The sequence below is a fragment of the Psammomys obesus genome, unplaced genomic scaffold (genome assembly GCF_907164565.1).
Source record: "Psammomys obesus unplaced genomic scaffold, mPsaObe1.curated_primary_1811, whole genome shotgun sequence".
Lineage (NCBI taxonomy): Eukaryota > Metazoa > Chordata > Mammalia > Rodentia > Muridae > Psammomys > Psammomys obesus.
Window position 1 is genome coordinate 1,387,447 of NW_026586383.1, and position 27,875 is coordinate 1,415,321.

The following is a 27,875-nucleotide window of genomic DNA, read 5'->3' on the forward strand; positions in this document are numbered from 1 at the left end:
TGTATATTGAAATGACTAAGACTTAAGATAAGGGGTAGTTTTGGGAGTGCAAATCTGGAGCTAACATGACAGAGGCACAGTACACCAGTAAAGATGTGAGGTAGTTAGATACTAATTTGAACAGATGAGATTAAGAACAGAGACTTCCAAAAGTGTGAGAATAGGAGAGTTCAGCAACATGAAGAAAGCCCGAGAACACTATTCCATGTCTAGGTTAAGGTAGGAAGCTGGAAGGCATAAGCAGCAGCGCTTAGTGAGACTAGAGGAGTGGCAGGGCTCTGTGAGAGTACTGAGGTGAAAGGCACACTCTGAGATGAGACTGCAGCAGGAGCATCAGTTGGTGGCAGGCTGCTTCTTGGGGGCTGAGGTTAAGCATGGTACAGGCCCTGTGCGTGAGAGTCCTGAAGAGGGATTCCTCCTTTTGAGTGTGATGGGAATGATGGGATAATTCTCTTAAGGCAGCCTCATGTGTATAGAGGGCAGGGTGCCTGAGACTCGTGCATTCATTGAGTGTGAAATTAGCACTTGCCCTTCCCGTTGGGTCGTGGCAAAGGGCTGAGTTGAGGCCATGGGAAAGCCAGCCATTTGTGCTTCCAATTAATTTTGTGCATTTAAAGTTCTCTTAAGTATTCAGCTTATTGCTAAAAAGCTTTTAAACAGAAAGTCCTAACTACCCATGAAAATGTTTGTTTTAGTAAGACAAAAAATACTCAAAAGATGTACTGTTGTGCAAACACACACAAGTAACAAAAGCTATATTGGGACATCTGGTTTGTGAGGCCCATCCCTTTCTGCTTACACTAGTTTATATCAAATGCCTAGAGCCATTTGTCTCACAGGAAAACAGTGCTTGGTTTGTATGACTTGCTAATACAAGGGTCTGTTTTGTATATGATACTGCCTCTGGGCTTCATTTGAGAGAACTGCATTTAGGAGCTGGTCTCACAGCACTTGCTGGGCTAGCATGTGGCCCAAATTTGAATTCCCAATAGTTGGCACCACAGCATGTGTCCGTAGTTCCGTCACTGGGTTGGTGGACACAGGAGGGTCACTGGAGCTGCTGGCTCGCCAAATTGATTAGCTTCAGGTTTGGTGAGATTCATATCTCATAATAAATGAAGACCAACTGAGGAAGGCATCTGATACAGACCTGTGGCCTCTGTGTATGCACACACTTGCATGCCCACATGCAAGCTCAAGACACTTACTTTCCATCCAGGCCTGGTGACACAGGTCCATAATCCCTTCTTCTTGGGAGGCTGAGGAAGGAGAATCCCAAGTTCAGGTTCTTCCTGGGCTGTGGAGTGAGTGCAAGGCCAGCCTGGGCAACCTAGTGAGAACTTAAAGTAGGAAAGAAGTCTACGGCTATAGCTCCATGTTGGTGCTTGCTCAGCACGCCTGAGAGAAAGAAGCTAACACAGACACACAGCTCACTGGTGACCTTTACTTCCATTTCAGATTAGAAAACTGAAGCTGCAGTTAGAGGAAGAACGGCAGAAGTGTTCCAGGAATGACGACACATCTGGGGACCTGGCCGGACTGCAAAATGGCTCAGACTTGCAGTTCATCGAGATGCAGAGTAGGTACCGGGGGACAGGCCGGTCTGCACTAGTACGTAGCATGTATTCCAGGAATAGAGTTGGGTTATGTGGGCTGCTGAAGTCTAGGAAAGTGGTTCTGCTCACTTGTGAGTCCCAAGGATGCCACAGGCCAGTCACTGTCTGAATAATTCTCTGAGCTCCTGTGTGGGACCCTCTTCCATCTAAGCTTTTTCTTTAGAATTTATTTTGGAAGATTGAAGATTTAAGATCAGCTCATATTAATATTGCTTCTGAAATGTCTTAGTTTTTAACAAAAAATTCATCTTTACATCAAGTTAAAAACAAGGCCACAAAATAGTTTACCCAAATTATGTTTCTTTTCCCTTTCTACCTTTGACCCCGTATCATTGGTTTATTTGAGATAGGGTTTCTCTACATAGACCTGGCTGGCCTAGAATTCAGAAATCTGTCTCCCTTTGCCTCTCAAGTGCTGGTGTGTGTGCCACCATGTTTGATGATGGTGGTGGTGGTTTTTTTTAAAAAGACCTACCTATTTTTATGTACATTGGTGTTCTGCCTGTATGTATGTCTGTGAGAGGGTGCCAGATCTTTTGGAACTGGAGTTACAGATAGCTGTGAGCTGCCATGTAGATCCTGGGAAGTGAACCAGAGTCCTCTAGAAGAGTAACCAGTGCTCTTAACCACTGAGCCATCTGCCCACTGTTTTTAAGTGTCTATTGTATTCACACTAAATCCCACAGCAGAGTTGTCCCAGCATCCATTCTTATAGTTAGCCTGTTGGTAGTGATATATAACTTAACAATAGGGACTTTTATTTTTCTCATTTGTAGTGGCTTTCCTGATAATGGACTTTTAAAATCCTGGCTGTTTGTGACCTGTTTGGACTTAGGTTGAATGGAGGAATTCTGGGGTTTGAAGCTCGTTAGTAGTAATTTCTGTGGTTAGTATTACTTCCTCTTTTGGACCTCAGGGCCCTCAGATTGTTTGATGAGTAGTTTCTTCTTGCTTATTGCTTTGGAACGTGACAGAATGTGGGAAGTCTAGTTAGGTGCTGGGATGGTGAGCCTGAGCAGCGCAGTGGATGCCTGCAGTCCCAGAGGGCACAAGTAGGGTTTGAAAGACTGCTAAAGCAGCACATTCAAAAGGAACCAAGTTAAAGAGGAACAGTCCAGCGTTTGTGTGATTGCTTCCTAGTGCCAAGTTGGTATTATAGGTGGGCTTTGCAGGTGGAAGTTAAATGACCTGAGTGGTTGCCTGGAAGCCAGGACTAGCAGCTGCTGGTTCTGAAGCACAGCTTGACCTGTAGCATGAGTAGGGTTTCAATGACAAAAGAAATGAATAAGTAGACTTGTATAGAGAAGGAAATCAGTGTTTGAAAGTGATAAAGAAGCTGCATATTTTGATAATGGGTTATTGGAGATATGTGTGTAAAAACGGGACTAACACTTCTGTTGTAGAGCTTGTGAGTGGAATATTCTCTGTACTCCCAGGGGTGGCCTTGGCGATAGCTGCTTTATCTGTTTTTTGAGATAGTCTCATTGTGCAGCCCAGGCTGGCGGCGAACTCATGGTCCTCTTGTCTTGGCCTCCCAAGTGCTGGGATTTGGGATTACAGATAGGTGCTTCCATCCGTGGTTCCTGTTACTTTAAGGTGATAATAACTGTCCAGTAGCAAAACTGCTTGTACTGAACACCACATAGGCAGGCCTACTGTGAAAATAGAGGAAAGTTCTTTGGGAGGCTTGAATTATTTTCTTTGTTGGGTTAAATCTGATTTATGTTCCACAGACTTTGCAACTGCATAATCTTCAAAGGGCGAAGTTGTTAGCTTTAGGATCCTGGTGGAAATTTCGTCCCCACCCCCAGTCCCCCATTTTCTAAACTTCTTGAGTATGATGTTGATGTGCATCTAATGATTTGTGGCTATACTCATAATATTGCCGTGTTATTTTAAAGCATTTATTTCAGCTTTGTTGAAGCATATGCTGCAGAGCATTTGGCTAGGCACATAGTAGATTTAAGAAGACTAAGGCAGGACCCTTCTCTTTACATATGCAAATCAGTATTACAGAGCATAATTGTCATAAAGAGAATGCAAATAGAATAAGCAAGGGAAGAAGTTATAGTTCCCTAGAGTCATGGAGATGAGTGCTTCTTACTGAGCCTGGCGAAGACTTGAATCAGAGTGTGAGAGAGCAAAAACACTGCCTGGGAGCTGGAAGGTACAGGCTAGGTTCAGAGAATCGGGGGACCCAGAGGCTGCAGGGGCCATTGCCACCCTGTGAGCTTCCTTTCTCAAAGTTCTGAGCAGTAGTTCTCAACCTTCCTAACGCTGCGACCCCTTAGTAAAGTTCCTCATGTTGTGATGATCCCCAACCATAAAATTACCTTGTTGCCAGTAGCAAAGTTGTAGTTATGAATCATCATGTAGAAATCTGATATGCAGAATATTATGGGCCAAGACCCACAGATTGAGAACTACTGGTCTAGAGGGAAAGGTGGACTTTGCTTCTGACTCTTGATCGCTAGGATGCTGCTGAGCAGAGGTGCAGGAGCTGTGCCCAGAACTGAACTGCATCTCCTCTGTGTGCTACTTCACAGCTTCATATCTGGTGATGAGTAATTCATTATTGTCTTCTGTTTTAGGAGATGCCAATAGACAAATTAGTGAATACAAGTTCAAGCTTTCCAAAGCAGAACAAGATATAACCACCTTGGAACAAAGTGTAAGTACTTCTGTGATTTAAATGCCACTAAATGTGATCAACTGCTTCTGAGCCCCATGCATCAAAGTGGCTAGACCTTTGAGTGTCTGTGGGTAGCCTTGGCAGCTGGATCTCTTCAAAAGCTCTATTAGAGTTGAAAAGCCATCAGAGAACACCTGGTAGGGTAATCTAGCTTTGTACTTGCTCTAGGACTGGGCCAGCAAGATGGCACAGCAGCTAAGAGACATTTGCTGCCAAGCCTGAGTTTGATCCCCAGGACCCACATGGCAGGAGACACCTGGTTGACTTCTAACCCCTAGTCAGGGTTTCTATCGATGTGCAGAAACGTCACGGCCAAATATATCTTGGGGAAGGAACGGTGGCCTTAAATCACATTTCCTTATTACTGTTTATCACTGAAAGAAGTCAGTAGAGGAGTTTGAACAAGGCAGGAACCTGGAGGCAGGAGCTGATGCAGAGGTCATGGAGGAATGCTGTTTACTGGGTTGGTCAGTGTGCTTTCTTACAGAACTCAGGACTGCCAGTCCAGGGCTAGCAACACCCAATCTGCTGGGCCTCCCCCACTGAAAATGTCCTACAGGCTTGCCCACACCCTAGTCTTACAAAGGCATTTTTTTTCAGTTGAGGCTCCCTCCTCTCCAAGTTGACATAAAACAAGCACAGACCTCTGCGTGCTCACAGTGAAACAGATGTACTAATTTTTTAGACTGTAGTATTTTGTAACTGTCATTGGGTTTTTGTAGATATATCTATAAAGAATTTAAAAACAGTGCCTCTTAAGAAAAAAAAATCTCATGTACATTTCATAAGCCTAAAGGTTGGCCCCATAGTGAATGACTGCAGTTGTACTTCTCCCCGGGACCCTTGGCTGCCCAGTGACACTGCCCTTCTACCTTTGCTGCCTAGCAGTGGTGGCAAACCCTAGAAGCCGATGTCCTCATATTTACAGATCAGCCGGCTCGAGGGGCAGGTGCTAAGGTACAAAACTGCTGCTGAGAACGCTGAGAAAATTGAAGATGAACTGAAAGCCGAGAAGAGGAAGCTACAGCGAGAGGTACTTGTGTTAACATGCTTCTTGGAGAACACAGCTCTAAAAAGATGAATTCTGTGGAAAAATTCCACACTAAATAAGAAATTTCACTTTAGTCAAGTGTGGTGGCGCACACCTTTGATCCCAGCACTCAGGACACAGAAGCAGGCCTATCTCTTGATAGTTTGAGCACAGCCTGGTTTATATGATGAGACCCCCTGTCTCAAATAACCAAAACTAAGAAGACCTGACAAAAAAAATAGTGGAGCCACTTGCTTGTTACATAGGCTTGGACCTGCACAGTTGGCTGCACAGTGAATGTTTTTTTGTTTGTTTGTTTTTTGTAAGGCAGCAAATAAAAATGTATTTTGGGGTTTTGCTTTAGATGGTATCAGTTTTTGCAGCTTTTATACATCTTGTTTTGTGCTTTAAACTATTTTCAGCACCATTGTTTAGTCCTCTACCTGCCTACAGAAAGGCAGCAGCTGTTTGGGGACTGCATTCATGGCTATCACCATCAGAACTCCCGTTTCCCAGAAAGCTGAAGGGAAAGGGTGCTGGGCTTTCTTCTGACCATGTAAAGTGATTGTGTTTTTTTCTCCAGCTACGTACAGCACTGGACAAGATCGAGGAGATGGAGATGACCAATAGCCACCTGGCAAAGCGGCTAGAGAAGATGAAGGCCAACAGGACGGCCCTTCTAGCCCAGCAGTAGGAGGCAGCCTTCCACCTGGGTGCTCTGAGGGCCTTGCCCAGAGACACTGACTCTTTTTGTACATTGACACAAACCCCTTGGAGTACTGTTTGAGTCTTGTCATTAAACAGCCACCTTTGTATTTTATAATTTATGAGAATGAAGCAGGTTTAATTGTCATGAATTTGCATTTTGTTTGTAGTTCACTTTAACAGTGAGAACTAGTCTGTGCTGTTTTTATTTTCAACATTCTACATTCTAGAATCACATTTTCTCACCTCTTCCTCCAGCTGCCTCATTGCTGGGCACTTGGAGGCCTTGGTGTGGGTTCTGGAGGATGGCCATTCTGAGAGCTGAGACACTTGCTGGAGACCTCAAAACCACAAGTGCCTTCTCCACGGTGTGACACAGGCTTCAGAGACCAAGTAACCAAGATTCCTACTCTTCTTACCAGAGCGTATACATTTCAGTGAGGATGTGTTCAGGGGTGGGGAGTCTGTTTCACTCAAATTTATATGTTTGGAGGAAAAAAAATCTTTTTTTTTTTTTTGTAAGATATTTAAAATTTATATAAAAAATGTTAGAAAATGATATGGGGAGTGTATATTAAATTTATTGCAGAGGAAGTCCAGATCTATACTCTTTTTAAAAGAGTAGGGTCCTTAGTCTCTGTATCCACTGAGCTGTACCTTGTATTTTCATCTGCTGCTTATTTGTGAAATGAATCTTCAGACAAGCTCGAGGGATGACAGGGACAGTGCAGGCAGGTAGAGAATTCGCCTAAATTCGTTAAACACACCTTTCTGCCAACGAGGATTGGCTGCGGGCAGTCACTGTTACAGAAGCCTTTAGGACAGAACATGGCAACCATGTACAGTCCTGTCTTGCTCTTCTTTTCTCAAGATGAGATAATCCAGAGTATAGATCTTTTAATTTTTTGGGAGACAGGGTCTATGTAGCCCAGGCTGGCCTCCACTTCACAATCATCCTCACTGGGCCTCTTAAATGTTGGGATTCCTGGCATGTACCGTCATGCCTGGTTGCAGAATACGAAATGTTTAGCAACTTTAATTTCATCTTTAAAGAGACCAGTTCAGGATGGCCCTTCCTCCACTGTAGCCACTTTATAAGGTGTGTGATTCTTCTGTTAGAATCAAGGTGGTCTCATGGGAATGATTACTGTAGCTCAAAGTGTTTACAAAGAAACTATATTGAGGAAAACTCTAATGAATCAAAGTCTCTTCATAAATCTAGAGTTGCAACTAGATAATAAAATGAACTCAAAAGTGAATGATAGTTGTCCCTTCATTTTTTAGGATATGGAAACTCCATCATGAGCTGAGAGGATCTGGTGCATCTTTGAATAGGAGCAGCAGTTGCATGAGTAGGGGCAGAAATGCAGACTTACCCTGTTCTCTCTATTACAGTCAGTTTATCCAGCTCTTCATACATACAGAGCACCTCTTCCTTTCCACTTGAAGTCACTTAGCCTGTATGCCTCCTGGGCTCAGGAGCTTCTCTGAGAAGCCCTGCCTTGCCCTAACTCTTGTTTTAGCCTTTTCTTGTTTGGTCATTTCAATTGAGATGGCTCTTTCTTAAATAAGATGTTGTTTTCCTTAAAACCTTCTCCATTGCATGCTGTGGTCTGTATTCTGCTTTAAAACCCTGGACATTCATGCTTGGGCTGAGTGCTTTATTTCTGCTGAGGCAGGGCTGATATTAAGGTAGCTTGCTTGGGCACCGAAGAGTTTATATTTTTATTACTGGTTTTAGAGAAAGGCCTGGATAACTCCCAGTGAGCCACTCGAGTTGAATAGTGAAGGCAAAAGAAAGACTCATTTCATGTGGCCATGTTGAGAAGAACAGACAAAATGCTTCCAGAACTCCAAATTAATGTTCCAAGTGTTAACAGTTCAAAAGAAGGAACAAAGGAGTCAGCTGAGACATGCAGTGCTGATGAAGCAAGTCATTTTGGGAACGCCAGTGGGCTGACAGTACATCCAGGTCCCGTGAAAGGCTCTGGAGAGCTGGCTACTGAAACCGCTTGATGGTCTCCATGGCATAAGCATTTCCCACTCCAGGGTACATCATTGTTGGAGTGTCTAATTTTGAGCCATAATCTGTCCTTTGAGTGTTGTTTGGGAGGAGTTTTGGTCCCTTGTAAAGATATTTCTTACCAGTCCTGTTATTCCTCAATTCCAAAGTAACTCCAAGACAGAATGACTCAGGAGGGAAAAAAAAAAAAAAAAGAGACATAGCCAGAGAAGGGTGAAATAGAGGCCACTGACTCCTTTTTGCTTCCCCAGGACCCTCTAAACTAGAATGTCTAGACAGGTGTTCAGAGCCACTGGGTGGGTTAATTTAACTCTTACCAGTTAAAAGACTAGGTAACTTTTCTCCCTGATAATAAATTAGCCTCAAATACTGATAGGAGTGGATTCTCAGTTTGAGCTTCTCCAGTCAAGACCAACACTCTTTACATACTGCTTTTGTATTATTGTAATGTTGACCAAATACCTTACAAGTAACGGATGGATGGACTCATTTTGGCTCACAGTTTAAGAGCAAAGTCCATTATGAATGACAGGGAAGGTGTGGTAGAGTTCATGGGCAAGTCTCGGCAGATGGTTTTCACGTAGGAAACCCCTAGCATGTTGTTCACACTTTTCAAGTGAATTTGCATATCCACATACTGAAGCTTCAGTGAGTGGAATCTTGACCCTCAGGTCACCTTTGCCATTGCTGAGGATAAAGTGTAAGGTCTCTCTACTTGTGTTCATCTCTCTAACATTACAGATACCTTGTCTGCACCCTGCTTTTCTGCAACTTTAAATGTGTTCATCCTTCTTGTTCATGGTTTTTCTCACCGGACTGCGTATTTTCATCTGTTTTGAATTGTCAATCAACCTCAATAAAAGCAGTGATAACCAGGCTACCACCCAAACGTTAAGCTGTCTTGAAATTATCTCTGCCAAACAACTTAATTCATCATCGTCCGCCTTATTCAAGGTCATGAGAAAAGACAGCGGCAGGCCTTTTCCAGAGTGCAACATGAATGTCCTCTAGCCTAGATCCTACCCGTCCTTGTTCCCATTCTCAAACTATATGAGCCATGACCCCCACTGGCTGCACTGCTTCCAAACTCCCATGAGAATCATCCATGAAGTTCTGTTTACAGTATTCCAGAGCTCCCCTAGCCTGCAGCTCCAAACTCCCTCTTGTAAACCTATTCCAAAGCCTAGAAACCACATGGCAAGTTCAAAGCAACAACCTAGTTGTCTGCACCAGTAATTTTTAGGCAGGGTTCTCTACCAGAACAGAATTCATGGGGTGTATGAAAAAAATTTACAGAATAGGGCTTAGGCATTCCAAGAATGGCTGGCTGTAAGCTGGAAAGGTAGAAGAAAACCTGGTCGCTACTCAGTCCACCAGGCTGGATGGATGCCTTAGCAGGTCCAAAAGCCTGGAACCAAAAGCCTGGAAGATCCCTGGAAGGAGTCTTGGAATTGGGTCTGCCTCGGAAGGCGAGGTAAGTTAAGAGTCCACTGCAGCATCAGGGAATGGGTACAGGCAGGTGTGTACTTTTTCCTGAGCTCATTCTGGTCTAACTGCTGGTAGTGGTTCCTGCTGCCCAGTTGGAGGGTAAGTTATCCCTGACCAGTCATCTGCTCTGGAAACACTGCCACAGACACACCTGAGTGTCTTTCCCAGGTCCAATCCATTGACATGACCATCTGCATTCGAGAGTGACTTTTTCTTTTTGAGGCAGAGTCTCACTATGTGGTTTCAATTTGCTTGGAACTCACTCTAGACCAGACTGTCCTCCTGCATATAGATCCACCTACCTCTGCCTCCAAGTGCTGGTATCAAGACATGCATACACCATATCTAGCCTTGGGAATTTATTATTTAATTTTAAGCAAAGCTGGAGGTAAGAAAGTTTTAAGATGGATTTAAGCCTGGGCATTCGGGGAAGAGATGTGTAAGAAACCTAAAACATGGACTTTTCAAAAATTGCTGTTCCCAGGCTTCTTTAAAAGGAATCTGAACTGACAGTTTATGATATCTGATAGCACTAATTTCCAGGATAAGAACATGTTAACATGTTTTTGTTTTTTAAGAGTGTGTGTAAAAGTGACTCCTTAGGGCTCAGGAACTTTCAAACTTCTTTTTGGAGTTTTCAACACAACCCAGTGTATACTAGGTGAAAATCATCTTTAAAAGTTTTCTGATGTGAAGTTACAAAAATCCCATCAAGACACTTGAGTTTATTTGTAGCCAATCCACAGGTGAAGTGCACTGAGCTGTAGCAACAATGAGGACAGGGCAAGAAGAGTGAGCACTGGAAACCTCTAAGCACACAACTGTCTTGTCCTGTGGTTTCCTGAGCAGCACTAGCTTCACCATGGACAACCATGCAGCCTCTAAGGTGCTCTGACTGTTTAACACCTCTCAAAGACTTTGTACAGATCTGGCAGGTTGGCAAGCTGCAGGACATTTCCATCTTCTGTGAAATGCTTCGGAGGTAGAAGGTGTGATCGGAAGGCTTTATAGATAATGTGCTCCACAGTCCACTTCCAGGGCTTTGGAGTGGAGCCAGGCATGTCACTCTGGAAAATACATGAAATGCCATTTATCTACCCACACACTGGCTTTCCCACTGGCATGACCAGAACTGGGCCTGGAAAAGTCTCAGTGGCATGTAATGGGCTATGCTGCTTAAAACTTGTGACAGACAGTCTTGAGGATCCCACAGGTCTGATCAGCAGGAAAGACAGCAGTGTTTTGATGGCCTACAGAAGGAAACTTTGTTTCTACTGCAGTGGATCTGACATTTTGAGCCTGACTCCTGGATTATACCAAACCTGCGGGTATCTTAAAATAGCTGTTCTGATACTCCCTGAAGGGTAAATTTGCTTCCTCATTCCTCTGTATGGAAGCCTTGGTTACAGAACTGTCCTGAGCGGTCAACAAGCTTCACGATCACTAAGTATTACAGTGGCTTCTCATGTTCTTAGAAACTCTTGACTCTCCTACAATGTAAGTGAGCATTACCATTTGACTGAAAAAAGTGACAAGCAGTAGACCTATGACAGAGATTGTATCTGGCAGAGGTCAGATGCAAAATAGGGAGAAACTGAGGTAGACAGAAGACTAGCCTAGAGTCTGAAGATTTGGGTTTAAGTGCTAACAGTGATGCATACAGAACACTGGCCTAACCTTCCCCTTTTCACTGTGACATCCTATGCACCCATTCTACATCTCATAGGTTCTCAGATCATTCGAGAGGGTCTGTGTTCTACTTCAGCAAAATCAAAGTCATGAATAAAAGCTGACCATTCTAAAAAGTTGGGTGTGCTGGTACATGCCTATAATCCCAGCACTTGGGAGGCTAAAACAGTAGTATTATGTTGAAAGTCAATGTGAACAATATACAAATCCCTGGGTTTAAAAAAAAAAAAAAAGTTGAGGGCAGTTGCTTGACCTTTGTCACATAGAGTGAAACTAGGATTTTAGACATGATTTAAGTCCCATATTCTACATGAGACCTGTCCCAGTCTTAGGTGCTAGTGTACATTAGTTACCACAGTACCTGCTGGCCTGAGAGGGTTGACTCCTCCAAGATATACTGCTTCCGAATGGAGTAAAACACAGCACATTCTTTACTGAGGCTTTCAAAACATTCCTTTTCTTCATCCCAATTTACCTGGTCCACAGAATTCAATACAAGACAAGCATTCAATTCAGTGTTCTGACATTTTACTTCTAAACAACCCCAGACTTAACGAAGACTTTCCTGGCATTCAGAGCTGGCTGGTAAGTATTGCTGGGATATATATGGCGTATGGGTTGATGGGGCCCTCAGCTGTTTTGTTTTGATCTTTTCCATTCCACATAAAGTACTTCTAGTACATGCACACACACTGCAAACCCACTGCTTAGCCTGTACTGCTCTGTACCTCTGTGGCCAGTCGAAGGATGAAGATAGGCAGTCCTTCCAAAGGTGGCACATAGCTGTCAATCAGAAGGGGTAATCCAATCAGGTTCCCTTCCTGCTTGTGGGAAAAAGGTCAAGAAAAAAAGGGTAAGAAATAATGGCATTATAAATGACAGATTTCATTTATCTAGTGCTTCTCTAAGCCTTGTCCTGGGTGCAGGTTGTAGGATGGACACAGTGCCCTGAAAGTTGAGCATTAAAAAGAGCTTGCTGCATCTGCTCAGAGACGTCAGGACAAAGCTAAGAGGAAGAAAAAGAGCAAGCAACATAGCTTCATTGACTCTGCGGCCTGCAAGGACCACAGCTTTCCCTTGTGGGAGAGCTCTCCCTGGGAACAGAAACTGCATGATGAATGACAGTACAGCCGTGTAGTCTCCAGTGCATACTGGAAATGGAGAAAATGGCACGTATGATACATGTGGTTTCTGAGGGGAGGCCAGCCTTTTGGTCCCAACATAGGAACTTGACTCTTATCTGAAAAATAACTCAGAGGCATTAGAATGGCTGCCCCACCTCATCAATTTCCAAAGAGAAATAGTCTGCAAGCATCTCGGCTTTTTTCTTAAGAAATTCAACAATGTATTCTGCAAGTCCTTCCTTTGGGCCATCCTCCTCTGTCCATCCACTCTCAGGACTGTCTAAGGCCAGCATGGCAAGGTCAAAGAGTGGTGCTGGTTCCTGGGAAGAAGCAAGAATATAGGGATCAGGTGGGAAGCCTGAGACCGACAGACCAAACTCAGTTCAGATATAAAAGCATCATCAGAGACAGACTGGCCACTCCTGACTGCAGGTTTCATATCGCTATTCATACAACAGAGCAAGTAGAGAATCATCATGGAGATGATGGACTCAAGCACCACAGAGAGCATGATATGTGTGACATTTACGGGACACTCCTAGTGAGGTTAAGAATAGGATTTTTTTCAGGTGCACAAGAACAAAAACACAAAACACATGCTTTAGGCCATGAAACCAGTCTCGGTAAGTGTGTGCACAGTCATGAGTGTTTCTCAACTAAGAACTAAAGTTCAAACCAGTAATAGATTTCTGGAAAATCTCCAAGAGAGTAGCTGCTAAATGATGCAGATCTAAATATAGACAGCCTAGCCTACCACAAAGCTCCAGGTCCTAGTGAGAGATCCTGCCTCAAAACAAGACAATGACAGAAACCAAGAGGAGGTGATGGTTCCTGGGGAACAACACCCGACACTGTCCTCTGGCTACACACACGAGCACAGCCGTGCACCACATTAAGGCCCACACAGAGCAAGGAGAGACAGCCCAAAAAACTACTGGAATAACTTGAGTCTCCTAACTTCCTATCATGAAATCTTCAAGCCCAGATTGTTCTAAACGATGAATAAATATTAACAACTCTACAAAACTCTTTCAGAAAAATGGCAAAGGAGAGCATCTATGACGTCAACATTATCCTCTATTTAAAGCACACAAATATAATACAAAATGACTAGTAACACTCATGAATACAGACAAAAAAACTTATACATACAAATTTAGGAAATAAAACCTGATAATGTATAACTAAGTAGTGTTCATACCAGGAGTGAAAGATTGGTTTAACACATGGAAACTAGTCAATGATTTTGGTATATAGTCTAAAAATTAAAAATCATATCTTACAGGAAGAAAAAGCAGTTGAGAATTTTTCAGCATTTATTACTAAATTAAAAAGAAAAAAAAATAATCTCTCCAACTTCCTAAGGGCACCCACAAAAACTCGCTCCCAGCTACTAGCTAAACAACAAAACTGTGAATACTTCTCCAAGATCAGAACAAGGGAAAGGTTTTCATTTTTGCCACTTTTAGTTGGTCCCACAGTTCCAAGCTGTCAAGACAAAGGGCAAGCACTGAAACTCAGTGTGAAGAGGTAAAACTGCCTTCACTCTCAAAATTATGACCATTTATGCAGAAAAACGGACTTTACAAAAGCAATAACCAAATGCTGAGTTAAGGAAAACTATAAGAAACAACATCTGTGCACAGAGGTTATATGCATTTCTATAGTCTAGCAATAAACATTAGGAACTGAGACCTTTAAACTGACATATACAGAACCATGAAGACGTGAAACATTAATAAAATATCTTTTCTCAAAAGTGATCTATGGATACAATACAATCCTCATCTAATTTCCAGAAGTCTAAATTAAAATTAGTCACCAAAACCATCTTGGAACACGTGGGCTAAAATTGTTAAGAGGTTCAGAGTAAAATCCATGACAGTGTGTGCCTACGACAGCATCACAAAATAAAGAAAAGGAAACACATACCCCATTCTTGTTCTGGCCATGGTTTTAGAGACTAGTTCTAGTTTTAATTTCAAGTAAATAGGTAGTAATTTCTACATTTATTTAAGATGGCTAGAAAAGAGACTATTCACCTGAAAAGGTTCAACCAAAAAATATTTCATTGCAAATAATAATACAGTACAAAACCTCTTAACATACTTAGGAAAGTTTGCATTTGCTACGTAGGATGTCAATGAATAGCTCATATTTTGAGAAACAAGCAACTACAGTTTCCAAAGTAAAGAGGAAAGAGACTTACCGATAACCTCAGAACACCAAAATTGGCAAAATCATAAATGAGTATCTGGTAGAACAGCTCTTCACTGAAAAATAAAAATAAAGGACATTAAGAAAAATGAATCTCCAAAGTGGTTGTACAAGTTTACATTCCCACCAATAATGGAGAAGGGTTCCCCTTTCTCCATATCCTCTCCAGCATGTGTTATCACTTGAGTTACTCATCTTAGCCATTCTGATGGGTGTAAGGTGAAATCTCAGGGTCGTTTTGATTTGCATTTCCCTGATGACTAAGGATATTGAGCATTTCTTTAAGCGTTTCTCTGCCACTTGATATTTTTCTCTTGAGAATTCTCTGTTCAGCTCTGTACCCCATTTTTAAAATTGGATTACTTGATTTGTTGCTTTTTAACTTCTTGAGTTCTTTGTATATTCTGGATATTAGCCCTCTGTCAGATATAGGGTTGGAGAAGATCCTTTCCCAATCTGTAGGCTGTCATTTTGTGCTGATGACAGTGTCCTTTGCTTTATAGAAGCTCTTCAGTTTCATGAGGTCCCATTTATTGATTGTTGCTCTTAGAGCCTGTGCTGTTGGTGTTCTGTTCAGGAAGTTGTTTCCTGTGCCAATGAGTTCAAGGCTCTTCCCCACTTTTTCTTCTAACCGGTTTAGTGTGTCTCGTTTTATGTTGAGGTCTTTGATCCACTTGGATTTTAGTTTTGTGCAGGGTGATAAATATGGATCTATTTACAGTTTTCTACATGTAGACATCTAGTTAGACCAGCACCATTTGTTGTTATTGTTTTTCCATTGTATTATTTTGGCTTCTTTGTCAAAAATCAAGTACCTGTAGGTATGTGGGTTTATTTCTGGGTCTTCTATTCGATTCCATTGATCCATCATTCTGTTTCTATGCCAGGTGCTTTTTCAGACAATTAGGAATAGTGCTACCTTAAGATCCAGCTATACCACTACTAGGCATATATCCAAAATATGCTCTATACAACAAGGACATTTGCTCAACCATGTTCGTAGCAGCTTTATTCGTTAACAGCCAGAAGCTGGAAACAACCCAGATGTCCCTCAGCGGAGGAATGGATACAGAAATTGTGGTACATTTACACAATGGAATACTATTCAGCAGTTAAAAACAAGGAAATCATGAAATTTGCATGGAATGGTGGGGATTAGAAAAGATTATACTGAGTGAGGTATCCCAGAAGCAGAGAGACACACATGGTATATACTCACTTATAAGTGGATATTAGACATATAATATAGGATAAACATACTAAAATCTGTACAACTAAAGAAGCTAAGCAAGGAGGAGGACCCTGGGTAAGATGCTCCATCCTCATTCAGAAAAGCAAACGGGACAGACATCTGAAGAGGGAGAAAACAGGGAACAGGACAGGAGCCTATCACAGAGGAACTCTGAAAGACTCTACCCTACAGGGTATCAAAGCAGAGGCTGAGACTCATAGCCAAACTTCGGGCAGAGTGCAGGGAATCTTATGAAAGAAGAGAGAGATAGAAAGATCTGGAGGGAACAGGAGCTCCACAAGGAGAGGAAAACAAAAATCTGGGCACAGGAGTCTTTTCTGCGACTAATACTCCAACCAAGGACCATGCATGGAGATAACCTAGAACTCTTGCACAGATGTAGCCTGTGGCAGCTCAGTGTCAACAGTGGGTTCCCTAGTAATGGGAACAGGGACTGTCTCTGACATGAACTCGCTGGCTTGTTCTTTGATCACCTCCCCCTGACGAGGGAGCAGCCTTACCAGGCCACAGAGGAAGACAGTGCAACCAGTCTTGACGAGACCTGATAGACTAGAGTCAGATGGAAGGGGATGACCTCCCCTATCAGTGAACTTGGGGAGGGGCATGGGAGGAAAAGAGGGAAGGAGAGTGGGACTAGGAGGAGATGAGGGAGGGGGCTACAGCTGGGATACAAAGTCAATAAACTGTAATTAATTTAAAAAATGAATCTATGCTTGAGGGCAGAACAGCAAGAACAGAATGGGGCAAAGATGCTGCTGCCTGGCTGTGGACCTGGCTAACAGGTCTTGTCTACACAAAGCACTGGTATTCCTAATGTTGACTCCTGCCAGGACTTGGCAGCCATCACTCCTGGACATGTTCAAACACTAAGTCTGGCTTACTTCCTCTGTAGTGCTGTAAATTTTCAGATGCCTGCAATGAAATTTAAGATGCTGTTTGCTTACCCTTCGCCCAGCTAACAAAGCACAAGACATCACCTTTTGACAGTTCAGGATCAACCACCACAGGGTGGAGTGCTTGCCTCCCACAGGCAGGCCTGGGTTCCATCCTCAGCACCACAGCACAGCTTATATGAGAAACGTTTGTGCAGCTTACAGAAAGGGCAGGGTTTCCCCAAGTCATCAGACAGGGACCATAAGGCAGAATTATACTGCACTGATGTTTTGGGGTGGGGGCGGGAGACAAGGTCTTGCTATGTAGCCCAATCTGGAACTTGCAATCATCTTTTACCTACACTACCAAGTGCTGGACTGCAGCCTTTTGCCCCACATCTGGAAACATGTTGACAACTGAGTTAGTGCATTGCACTGGCTGACAAAGAATCCAAGAATAGCTATTAGGGATGTACCCTGAATTACTAATGAAAACCTTCCTCCTGTGCAAATCCTAGCCTATAGCATAAACATGTAAACAAAGTGCATGTGGACACAGGATAAATATTAGAGGATGAGACAGGACTAAACTCAGGGAACGACATGAGTCATGAAAGAGGATAGAAAGCTAACTGTTTTTCTAGTTTGAATGCTATCATTACAGGGAATTTTCTACTTTATTAAATCATTTTGGATTTCAGATTGGGGACATCAATAAGAAGCTGAAATTCTGGTACTAGCTTTGACTGCTACCGTGAGATGAAAGAAGCTGATCACATGTGAGCGGCAGACATGCACACCACACTCCACGTGCCGAGAGGGAAGAGTTCATCTAACCCAGCCCACCACACACTGCTGTGATCTGAGTGCCAACACCACCATGAGGTGCAGCGGGCAGACCAAGGCTGGAAGGGCAGAACTAGAGTCATGGCCTGAGCACTCTGCTTCTGGACTGCTGTGGTCATATACCCAGCTGCCTCATGCCCTTGCTATGGCAGCCAGGAGCCATTCTTACCACAGTGCCTTTCCTAACACAACAGACTACATCCCTTCAAAAATGAAGCCCAGATAATGCTTCTTGCCATGTACTTGGTCACAGAAATGAGAAAAGAAGCTAACATGCTGAACAAACCAAAGTGCAATTGGACTTAGCCTTATGCCCAAAAGGCTCCCAACCCAAGAAGAATGACCCTGAATTCCAAAGCAGGTACCCATGCCAGCAGGGAGCTTCAGGGTTGGGGCAGCTCCTCGATGAGATGGGAAATGGACTGTTAGTTCATGTACCACGTCCACGCAGTGTACAGTGCCCGTTCCATTTATACAACCAAGAAGTAGGCTAAGGTCACGGGAAGACAGAGAAGGGAAGCTCCGGAGTACAAACAACGCACAGGGGATGCAAGGCGGTGGCCTCCCATATACATCACCTGTCTGACAATACACGCTCTACACGCTCTAGCTGCAGTAGATTCTCAAGGACCCTGGGAACAGTAAAAGTGTGACCAGGTGCGAATGAGGCCAATGGCACCACTGGGATCGCCTTTCCCAGGCTGTCGGTATCTGGCTGTGGTGGCTAGAACTCAAGCCTTTCCTGCATTCCCAGTGCCAGGATAGAGGCATGGGCCTCCTGCCTACAAGTCTGGTGGGCATAAGGACTCCAGATCTCTAACAGCACAAAGCCCTCAGCACCTGATCCTCCAGTGTTTAGAAGCCAAGGGTTGGGCTTCTCAAGTCATTTATGCCCACAAAATTCCAATTTAATCTTACTCTCCTGTCGATAGGTTACTTACATACATGACATACACTATACACAATAGAGAAGAAATTACTGTCAATGGGAAAAGGTCAAACCCGATTAGCACTCAGATCTGTGACTCTTGAGGCTGTATTCTTCCCAGCCATCTCACCTGCTTTTCCACCCCTGCCCTCCAGCATTGGAGCCTGTCCCCAGAGACCACTCTTCTGGTAGTTCTGCTGCTTTCACAGACTTACCTAAGCTTTGTAGTGTTGAGGAGGTATAGCTTGGTCTGGTGCTGTGCCAAGGCCCACTGAGGATTCACACAGCCCACAAAAGAATGGTTACGGAGCATCTCCCGGAGAGCTAGAAAACAAAGAACAAAACCATGTAAGTAATGGTCCCCTACTAAACACCTCTTTTCATCCCAAGCCCCACACAGGCAAAGATGCCTCCACTAGGCTGCAGTTGGAAGAACCCAAATATGGAGTGACATACAATTGACCTCTTAAGATGCACAAAAGAACTGCTAAAAGGTTAAGGAATATACAAGGGTCAAAATGAAAGGCAAATTGGGAACCCAGAGATGTGATAAGTTTTCTGAAGCCAGCTTTACCCAAGAGTGAAAAGCTCCTTCAGAATTGGGAACTTCTATGTTCATGGGCTCTGGCAGTATGAAAAAGAGGTAAGATAAGAACCATTTGAAATGGGGAGTCTGACAGACCCAATACCCACAGCTGGAGCTGAAATTCCAAGAACTGCCCCAGTGCTTAAAGGGAAGCAATATCCATGTCCATTTTCCAACCATCTGATGCCTCTGTGTTGGCAGTAAAGAAAAACAAAACAGATCCTGACATTGTGTACAGCCACAAACTGATCCTCACATGATTTAAAGGCAGAAATGATGACAGGCAGATTGACTGAGAACCCTAATAGAGTAGAGATTTTGGTTATACTTCAAGTAATTCCCCAAGATATAAGTACTAGTAACTAGCAGGTGTGTGTGTGTGTGTGTGTGTGTGTGTGTATGTGAGAGAGAGAGAGAGAGAGAGAGAGAGAGAGAGAGTGACGATGAGAGAAAGACAGTAGGGGGAGGGAGGAAGGAGATTTTGATTATAAAAGAGAAACAGGGAACCAAGTTTCAGAGTCCAGAAACAAACACAGAAGACCTGCAGTGGCCAGGAGATTGGCGACACCAACCAAGAACACGAGCACGGTCAGAACGCTCAAGTTGAGCAGAAGGGCATGACTGCAAATGTCAAGTGGAACTCATTAAAACCTAATAGGACTTAACACTGAGAACTGATTCCAATGAAAGGACAGGCAATAGACTAGACAATGCCGGTGACCTAAAGAAATCCTCACAATACAGCCCAGAGGGGCAAAGAGAAGACATGAGAACAGCTTACACAGCATGAAAAAAACAAAACTTCAAGTGCAAGAAGGGGGTGTGGAGCTAATATCTGAAAATATTCAACAGTATCCTACAAAGATGACAACTGTCAAGACTCAGTTCTAGAAAATGCAAGCAAAACCCCAAAACAACAACTGCAAAAGAAACACCCCCTCAGAAGCAAACAACAAAAAACCTGGCCACCAACTATATGCAAGAGTTACTGGGAGGGGGCACAAAACATGGAATGCTTACATGAGCAGTCAAATGTATGACTCAGGGCTGAATTTTCAGCAGTAGAAATCATAAAGAGAATACTATCTTTAATACCCTAAGAAAAAACATTTTCAACCTGGAATTTAAAAAAACCTCTGCTTGCCATGGCTGTTGATGTGCTCCTGAGTTTTCACTGTTGTGTAAGTTCTGTGACCATGCTCCATAGCGAGGCTTGCTTTCTTCACTATAGAATAACCACCAGCAATCCCCCTCCCCAGAAACTCCAGTCTTACAGGGTGTTGTGTGTAGGTGGAAATCATTTGGAGACTATCACATAATCTAAAGCAGCGTAATCCCTCAAAATGAGGTCAGAGTTTCCCAGAGAAACAGACATTTATGGCCCTCTCTATCTGGAGTGTGACCTAGCCAGCAGGAAAGCCGACTCCATGTCAGCTGGTCCAGCACAGGGCACTTTTTCACAGGACTTCAACAGCCTGCATTTTATCCCACGTGAAACCCTCCTCCAGGCCAGAAGGTTTCTCTTTGTTTCCCTCCATTCTGCAAAGATCAAAGTGGAAAAAAATCCTTTTTTTATATCAAAGCTAAACCGTAACACCCTAGTTCAAAACTGAGACTGTGGATTCTGACATATTCTCTGCACGAAAAATAAAGCTCAGCTAAGGAGGGGTCCTAATGCAGAGGCCCCATTCCCTGCTGGACTGTTTGAGAGCATCTGCCACTGCCCTGAGGCAACAGATGCGGCCACCCAGCCTCTCAGGCCTCAGGTGGGGTACTGCTTAGTTGCCCTTCTTTCTGGCACAGGGTTTCTTTCACTCTGCCTAATACAGCAGCAAGATTCATTAAACAATCTGTGTAACCCTAGTCATCTCACCTACCACCCCAAATAATTTACAATTAACTGATACGTAACAGCAAGTTAATAGTGTCACTATCTGATCCAAGACTTAGCTGTTTACCAAAGAGCAACACACTGACCCCACTTTACACTTAAATATCAAGTGAGCTACCCACAAAGGCCACTGGTAGGACCAACTCACTCACAGTAGCTGGCTGTTCTATGTTGTTTCTTGTTTATTTTTGACATGAAGTCTCACTGTGTTGTCCAGGGACTCCTAGGATGAATTCCTCCAGTCAGTTTTCACAGGGATGGGGACTAACGCAAGGACCGCCATACCAGGCTGGTTTCAGAGTGTTCAGATGTTCCAGGAAATTGTTTCTGTTTTCATTTCCTCAACTCTAGAATAGGAGGTGGACGCATGCGCTAGCTCTCCAAAGAACTTGAGAATTAAGTGAGACGGCATGCAGGAGTATACATTTTTAGGCCAGGGTTAGAGTTGGCCCAGCACAGCATCACTGCAATTACCTTTACTTACCTCCAAGCATGAGGGAGTTATTTAAAAACTACTGAGGAGGGCTGCTAAATAAATCAGGCAGAACCCCACGTTTCTTATATTCCTTTATGATTTAAAATAGCTCTAAGAGCTCCCAGCTTGGACAGTAACACAGGCAAAAGCAACCACAATACTTTTCATGAAAATAAAAATCAGAAGCCAGCTGGCAACACGTACGACAGGCCTTCGGAAGGCCAGTTACAGGAAGGTGTTGTGTATCGCATGTAATAAGGCCATAGAGAAGGGTGTGGGGTTGGAGAGACAGACATGAGCAATCTATGAAAGTTCAGGCCTTCCTGTGTTGGCTCAGACGATGGTGACTGAGCCTGGAAATATAAGAGGCTGGCTTACAGCAGTTGCTTCAGAAGGTTCAGGGGCAGTGGAGGATAGTACCAGCTTACTCCTGAGCTATATCCCAGGCCTAGGAGGCAGAAGCAGAACTGAGAACTCAAGGCTAATGTGGACTACAAACTGAGTTCCAAGCCAGTCTGAGCTATATAGTGAAAACTTGACTCAAAACAAAACACAAACAAAAGAGCAACAATCTAGATGATCATAATTTATATTTTATAATATTGAAACTGATTTATTTTCATTTTCTACTCCCCCCCCTTCTCTGTGTGTGTGGGGGTATGGACTACAGGACACATGTGGAGATCACACATGAGGACAACTTTCAGGAGTTGGTTTTCTCTTTCTATCACGTGGGTCCCAAAGATCAAACTCAGGTTGTCAAGCCTGTTGGCAAATGCTTTTACCCACGGGGCCATGCTGTAGGCTTTGGGATTTATCATGACAGATGAAAACAGGAAGATCATGGCTAGATGACAGACTGAAGCACAGACGTGCCATCTGGAGCCTGCATGATACTCACACTTGAAACATCAGTACCTCGAAGGTGTGGGCAGCAGGGTGTGAGGGCCAATCTCCGTGCACTCTACTTAGTGACCCTGTCCTCCACTTTCTCAAACCTTTCAGCTAGTACTCTTGCAGCAGGGACCGGGGTGAAGTCCGGCACCCAACTATTCTTCCAAGCTATTTTTGAGGACGACAGGAACTTACCAGCCTTCAGGATATGGAAATGTTTCATCCTCTTGACAACTGTCTTATTAGTTACTTCTGATCAGCCTGCTGATCTTCTAGGATCACTCAATCTCACTTTCTGAGGCACAGAACAACTAAGTTAAAGTGTGGGGCCAGACAGTGGAAATGGAGCCAGCAGCAGGACCTATCAACTCAGTTAAGCAGACTCCATCTGGTAGGATGAGGACTTTGTTGCTCATTCGTGATGCTGCTTTTAGCAAAAAGCAGAAACTACTGCAATAACCATTGTAGGCCCCTTCATTTCCTCTTGAACTGTCTTCTGTGTAAGGGGAAATAGCTTGTCTGTTTAGCATATGGCAGCGCCCATCGACAACATGAGTGCTTTCTGCATTTCCAAAACCCTGAGTGCACACAGAGCTCAGCACTTACGTACTCTCATGGCCCCGCTCATTAATTTCTTCCTGGAGACTCAAAACACTGGTGAGGTTAATGATCCTCCTCCGGGGGTAACAAGCAGCTGTCATGTCCTCCTGGGAATCATTTTCCATCATCTCTACTTCAGAGTCCTGTCGATGCCTCTTTCTGCAATGAAAGGAGAGAACTGACAGGCCGTTGTTCTTCTGTTTTAATTTAATTTAATTTAATTTAACGGTTTTTCAAAACAGGTTTCTCTGTGTACCCTTGGTTGTCCTGGACTCGCGTTGTAGACCAGGCTGGCTTCGAACTTACAGAGGCTGCCTGCCCACCCCGATTTATTTTTTTTTAACTCAGCCAAATACATGTGTTGTACTTTGGAGAAAGGAGCAGCTTCTCTGTGCCACTGGCCATTACTTCCACACAGCTGTGCTGTGGCAGGCCAGCTGTTGTTCTGTGTCACACTACTTATCTGACAACTCTCAGATCTCAAGGGCTTTGAGCAAGTAAATTGACCTTGTCAAGCCTCATTCATTCATGAACCACTGCATGATCCATCTGTCTGTCCACCCATCCATCTACCCACCCACCTGCCTATCTGATACTGACATGCACCAACATATAGCAGTGAACATATTCGAAAGGGGAACCCCTCATGCTTACTTTCTAGTGGGAAAGTTAGTGACAGAAAAGATTTTTAAAACCAAATATTAAATGCTAAACTAAAAAAAATATTTTATGTGTGTAGCTGCTTTGCCTGCATGTACATCTGTATACCACGTGTATTCCTGGTGCCTGTAGAGCCCAGAAGAGGGCACTGGATTCCCTGGGAGCGGAGTTACAGACAGCCGTGACCCACAATGTTTTAGATGCTAGAAATCAAACCTGGGTCATTTGCTAAGAGCAGACCAGTGCTCTTAACTGCTGAACCATCTCTCCACCCAAGAAAAAGATTTTAATAGTGGTGGATGTTAGGAAGAAAATACAAGGCCATATAATAGACTGATGAGACTGTAAGAGGAGAGGGATCTCTTGTCACAATGAAAATGGACTTAAGTTCACATATTTGAATATTTGGTAGAATTGTTTGGGAAGGACTAGGAGATATGGCCTTATTGAAGAGGTGTGCCGCTGGGAGTGGGCTTTGAGGTTTCAAAAGCCCACAAAAGGCCCAGCCTCTCTCTCTTTCTGCCTCCAACTTGTAAATCAGATGTAGGTTCTAAGCTACTGTTCCAGTGCCATGCCTACCTACCTGCCTACTGTCATATTTCCTGCCATGAGGATCATGGACCAACCCCTTGAATTGCAAGCAAGCTCTTAAATGGTGTCTTTTATAAGTTGCTATAGCCATGCTGTCTCTTCATACCAACAGCAAAGTAACTAAGACAGAAAGCCTTTGGGGAAAGGTGCCATTTGAGCTAAGACATGAGTGACAAGAGCCCAGAGTCTCTTAGGTTGAGGAACATCAAGGGAAGTAAGAGACTGTAAGAAGCTCAGCCAGTTCAGACCAGCCGCAAAATGTCATGTGGCTATAGTAGTCCAAGGAGGAGGGGAAGCGGGAAGCACAGTGAGATGTAAGCTGTCACCCTATGTATAATGGGAAGCCATGGGAAGGATGTCAGCAGGAGGAATATAACCCTATTTTTGATTTAAAGTTTTCTAACTATTCTGTTATAAATAGCACTTAGTTCCCCAAATGATGAACAAATGTTTTCTGGCAGGGTAAGAGCATTAATTAAGATAATACATATAAAGTATCATACTTGAAAAATACCTGTATCATTTTATTCTCAGGAAAAACTTCCTCAGAAGCTGCCTTGCTGGGACAAAGAAGGATTGATCAACTGGAGCTAAGCAGCATGTCCAAGCACAATGTTTACTTCAGTGTCAGACTTCTTGATGGCACCTCTAAGAAAACATGCCCCTTGGGCAAGTGATTTTAGACTGAGCAGTAGTGTCAATACCAGCTCATGAAATGAAGCATGGCCACCTCATGAGCCTTACTGGGACTCAGCCTTTGAGAACTTGTAGATGCACTAGAAATGGTCAAGGCTAAAGTTTTATTTCTATGGCTCCTCTCACTAACCCTTCTCCCAAGAGCTTGTACCCTTGAGGGGACCCAGTAAGGGGCTGCTTCTGAAAGGACCAGTAGAAGCTGTGGCTGGATCACAGAACTCGCAAGGTTAACCATGGGAGCCACTGTCAAATGTAGGCAGTGCACAAGCCACAGCACTGCCCAGACTAGCTAGAGAAAGTGCAACTGATTTGTGGAGAACCTGTTAGATGCCAGTTTTAGTGAAGAACAAAGGAAGCCACACCTGGAGCTGCCTGGACTGGAAGTGGGTGCTGTTTTCTGTGCTGCTTCTGAACCATCTTTTACTGTGTCCTTGTCCAAGGGCTGACTCTCTACAGCTCCTTCAGCGGGGGCTGGAAGCTCAATCATCTCCTCATCCTTCTGCACAGTTTCTTCACGAGAGCCTTCTGTCCTGTCCTCTTGGACAGGGCCCTGGGGCTTGCTGGGCAGAGCCTTGCTCACAGGCTGGAGAAAGGCATCAAGCTTCTGGTCCCGGGAGTCTGTACGAACCATCTGGTAAGCGTACACTTTGTCACCACTTCCACTAGTAGATGAGGAAGCCACACTCGTGGGTTTAGCCGCCTCCCCAGAAGGCCCAGCAAGTCCTGGAAGTAAGGTCTATTTCAAAAGAGAAGAGAGTGGAAAGGGGCAGACTTTAGCATATAAAGGTCCAGATCCCAAAAAAGAACAGCAATGAACAAAGACATAAGAGTTAATCACAGAACTGTTAGCACAAAGCAAATTTCATTAAAGGAGCATAAAACATTCATAAGTATAAAATTCAAGAATTAAGCAAAGTTTTTATAATCTTAAAATTAAGTTGAAATTTTCAGTTCTTATATTTTTTCTATTTTCTACTATAAAGAGATCCTATTTTATTTTTATGATAAAACATACACAGCATAAAACATAACAGTTTAAACTATTTTAAAGCTACAATTCCATGGTAGTGAGTATATTCAAACAGCTGTGAATCTCTCTCCACAACTTTTCAGCCCTTAAAACTCACACTCAACTCTCTATTCCTTCTTGCCCCAGGACCTGGCAACTATTATCATTCTACCATCTTTTAAAAATCTGCTTGTCAGGGCACTGACCCCAGGCCACTCACACACTAAACAAGCACGCTACCACTGAGATATCGCCTCATAATTCTGTTTCTAAATATACTTACTCCCTTTATGCTGTCTACTGGAGTCTAAAAATTATTGACTACCCAGAAGCAATGGAAACCCCAGGTCTCAGGGTCTCAGGTTCTAGTCACCAACTACCAACCCAACTGACATGAACTAGAGTACCTTGAAGAAATGACCAACCAGAAAAGGCTGGAAAAGAAGTACAGGCTGCCAGAAGCATCTTGTATTGCCACACACATGGAATTTAGCAGCCTAATAGAACTGAGTCAAAAAAGTAAAGGAACAGCTAAAAGGAACTTCAACTGAACAAGAAAATGGTAAAGACAAATGTCTACAAGTCATTAAAAGGGCTGCTGTGTTAACTGCTGTGACTAAGTACCAAGAGAAAGTAGGGAGGGAAGGACAGATCTAACAAATGAGAGAAAGTTCTGTGCAGAAGATTTATGGCCAATTAATTCAGGGCAAGATGATAAAATCATCATAAGAATATAGTCCTACAATCTAAAGAAATAACTGATTATGGCAATGGTTATCAGCAAATGCAGACACTATTAAGTACATCATGGAGAACAATTTTTTTTCATCTTCATTTATATAATTTTTAATGTTAATTTTATTTTTTCATTAATTTATTTATTCACTTTACATCCTTTATAGCCCCCTCCCTCCTCTCCTCCCACGCCCATTTCCTTCTCTTCTCCTCAGAGAAGGGGAGGCCCCTCATGGACGGCAATCTTACAAAAAAGAACCAGGCATAACCAAAGGAACTCATCCATAACACAAAGTCACTAGGAGCCTCCTGTTGGATACACTGGGAAGTACAGGGCCTTGCCTTTCCTGAACCATTCCCACACCTGTTCCATAGTTCACAATTATACTACAACTTCCACACTGCAGAAGGACATGTGAGAGACCCAGAAAACCCCTCTGAGCTCGCTGAGACTCACTGTGATGAAGGGCAACATGTTTATGTCTTCCCCAAGAGGGAGGCAAAATGTTCAGTCTCCTGGCACGTCAGTGTTCATAATGTAAACACAGGGCTAGAATGAGAGCTTGTTTGAAGGTTCTGTCCTGGGAGCACTGCTCGTATACTCCTGACCAAAGAGCTGTCCTCCTCCAGGCCTTCCTCTGTTAGGAAGGTTGTCCTCTTTGATGGGACACGCAGCTTTGGGAGGGATGCACATGGAGTAGTGAGGGAAGAAGGAACACCTGCCTAGCCAGGCAGATCAGCTGGTGAGCCATGAGTGACAGATGTCGAGGACAGATGCCCCACACCCCACAGGAGCAGAGGATGGGAACAAAGCCAGCAGGGGATGGTTTTGATGCAGCCAACCTGGATTTCAGCCCAGTGTGCTCCTGCTGCAGAGCACTGACTTACCACTTAAGTTCAAGTTTCACTGTGTGCTCTCTCTCACTCCTCAGCTGCTTCTCACAGGAGAAACTTGGCTCCACCCCATAAAGAAGCAGAAGTAAACCTTGTGTTTGCCTCCTCGCCACCAAAAGGAGTAAGATGGGCACATATGAATGAACCCAACAAAGAACATCCTTAGATGAAGAATTACTCATGTAAAATGAATGGGAGGGGCAGGGTGCCAGTCATTTGGCAAACTGACAGTAGGTTGTGATTCAGGGAAGTTCTGAGTCAGATCAACAATAATGTGAATGTCCTTAACAGTACTGAACTGTATATGTGATCAAAATGCTTCAAATGCTACGTTCTATGTTATGTCTCTTTTACCACATCAA

The 27,875-nt window shown here is 43.6% G+C and overlaps 2 protein-coding genes across 4 annotated transcripts in view; one reads left to right on the forward strand and one right to left on the reverse strand.

The window, feature by feature from the left end:
- Positions 1 to 7,302, forward strand: part of Lrrfip2 (LRR binding FLII interacting protein 2) — a 98,222-nt gene extending 90,920 nt beyond the window's left edge. For all 3 annotated transcript variants that reach the window (XM_055601846.1, XM_055601844.1, XM_055601845.1), the window contains 4 exons: positions 1,459 to 1,579; positions 4,208 to 4,287; positions 5,237 to 5,341; positions 5,922 to 7,302. In XM_055601846.1, the coding sequence (XP_055457821.1) occupies positions 1,459 to 1,579; positions 4,208 to 4,287; positions 5,237 to 5,341; positions 5,922 to 6,032 (417 nt within the window). In that variant the 3' untranslated portion in view covers positions 6,033 to 7,302. The remainder of the gene's footprint in view (positions 1 to 1,458; positions 1,580 to 4,207; positions 4,288 to 5,236; positions 5,342 to 5,921) is intronic.
- Positions 7,303 to 9,900: 2,598 nt separating this feature from the next.
- Mlh1 (mutL homolog 1) overlaps positions 9,901 to 27,875 on the reverse strand; it is a 42,570-nt gene continuing 24,595 nt past the window's right edge. The window contains exons 12-19 of the mRNA XM_055601530.1: positions 25,238 to 25,611; positions 22,939 to 23,087; positions 18,698 to 18,806; positions 14,577 to 14,640; positions 12,523 to 12,687; positions 11,972 to 12,064; positions 11,605 to 11,718; positions 9,901 to 10,621 (exon numbers count right to left, since the gene is read on the reverse strand). Of these exons, the coding sequence (XP_055457505.1) occupies positions 10,454 to 10,621; positions 11,605 to 11,718; positions 11,972 to 12,064; positions 12,523 to 12,687; positions 14,577 to 14,640; positions 18,698 to 18,806; positions 22,939 to 23,087; positions 25,238 to 25,611 (1,236 nt within the window). The 3' untranslated portion in view covers positions 9,901 to 10,453. The remainder of the gene's footprint in view (positions 10,622 to 11,604; positions 11,719 to 11,971; positions 12,065 to 12,522; positions 12,688 to 14,576; positions 14,641 to 18,697; positions 18,807 to 22,938; positions 23,088 to 25,237; positions 25,612 to 27,875) is intronic.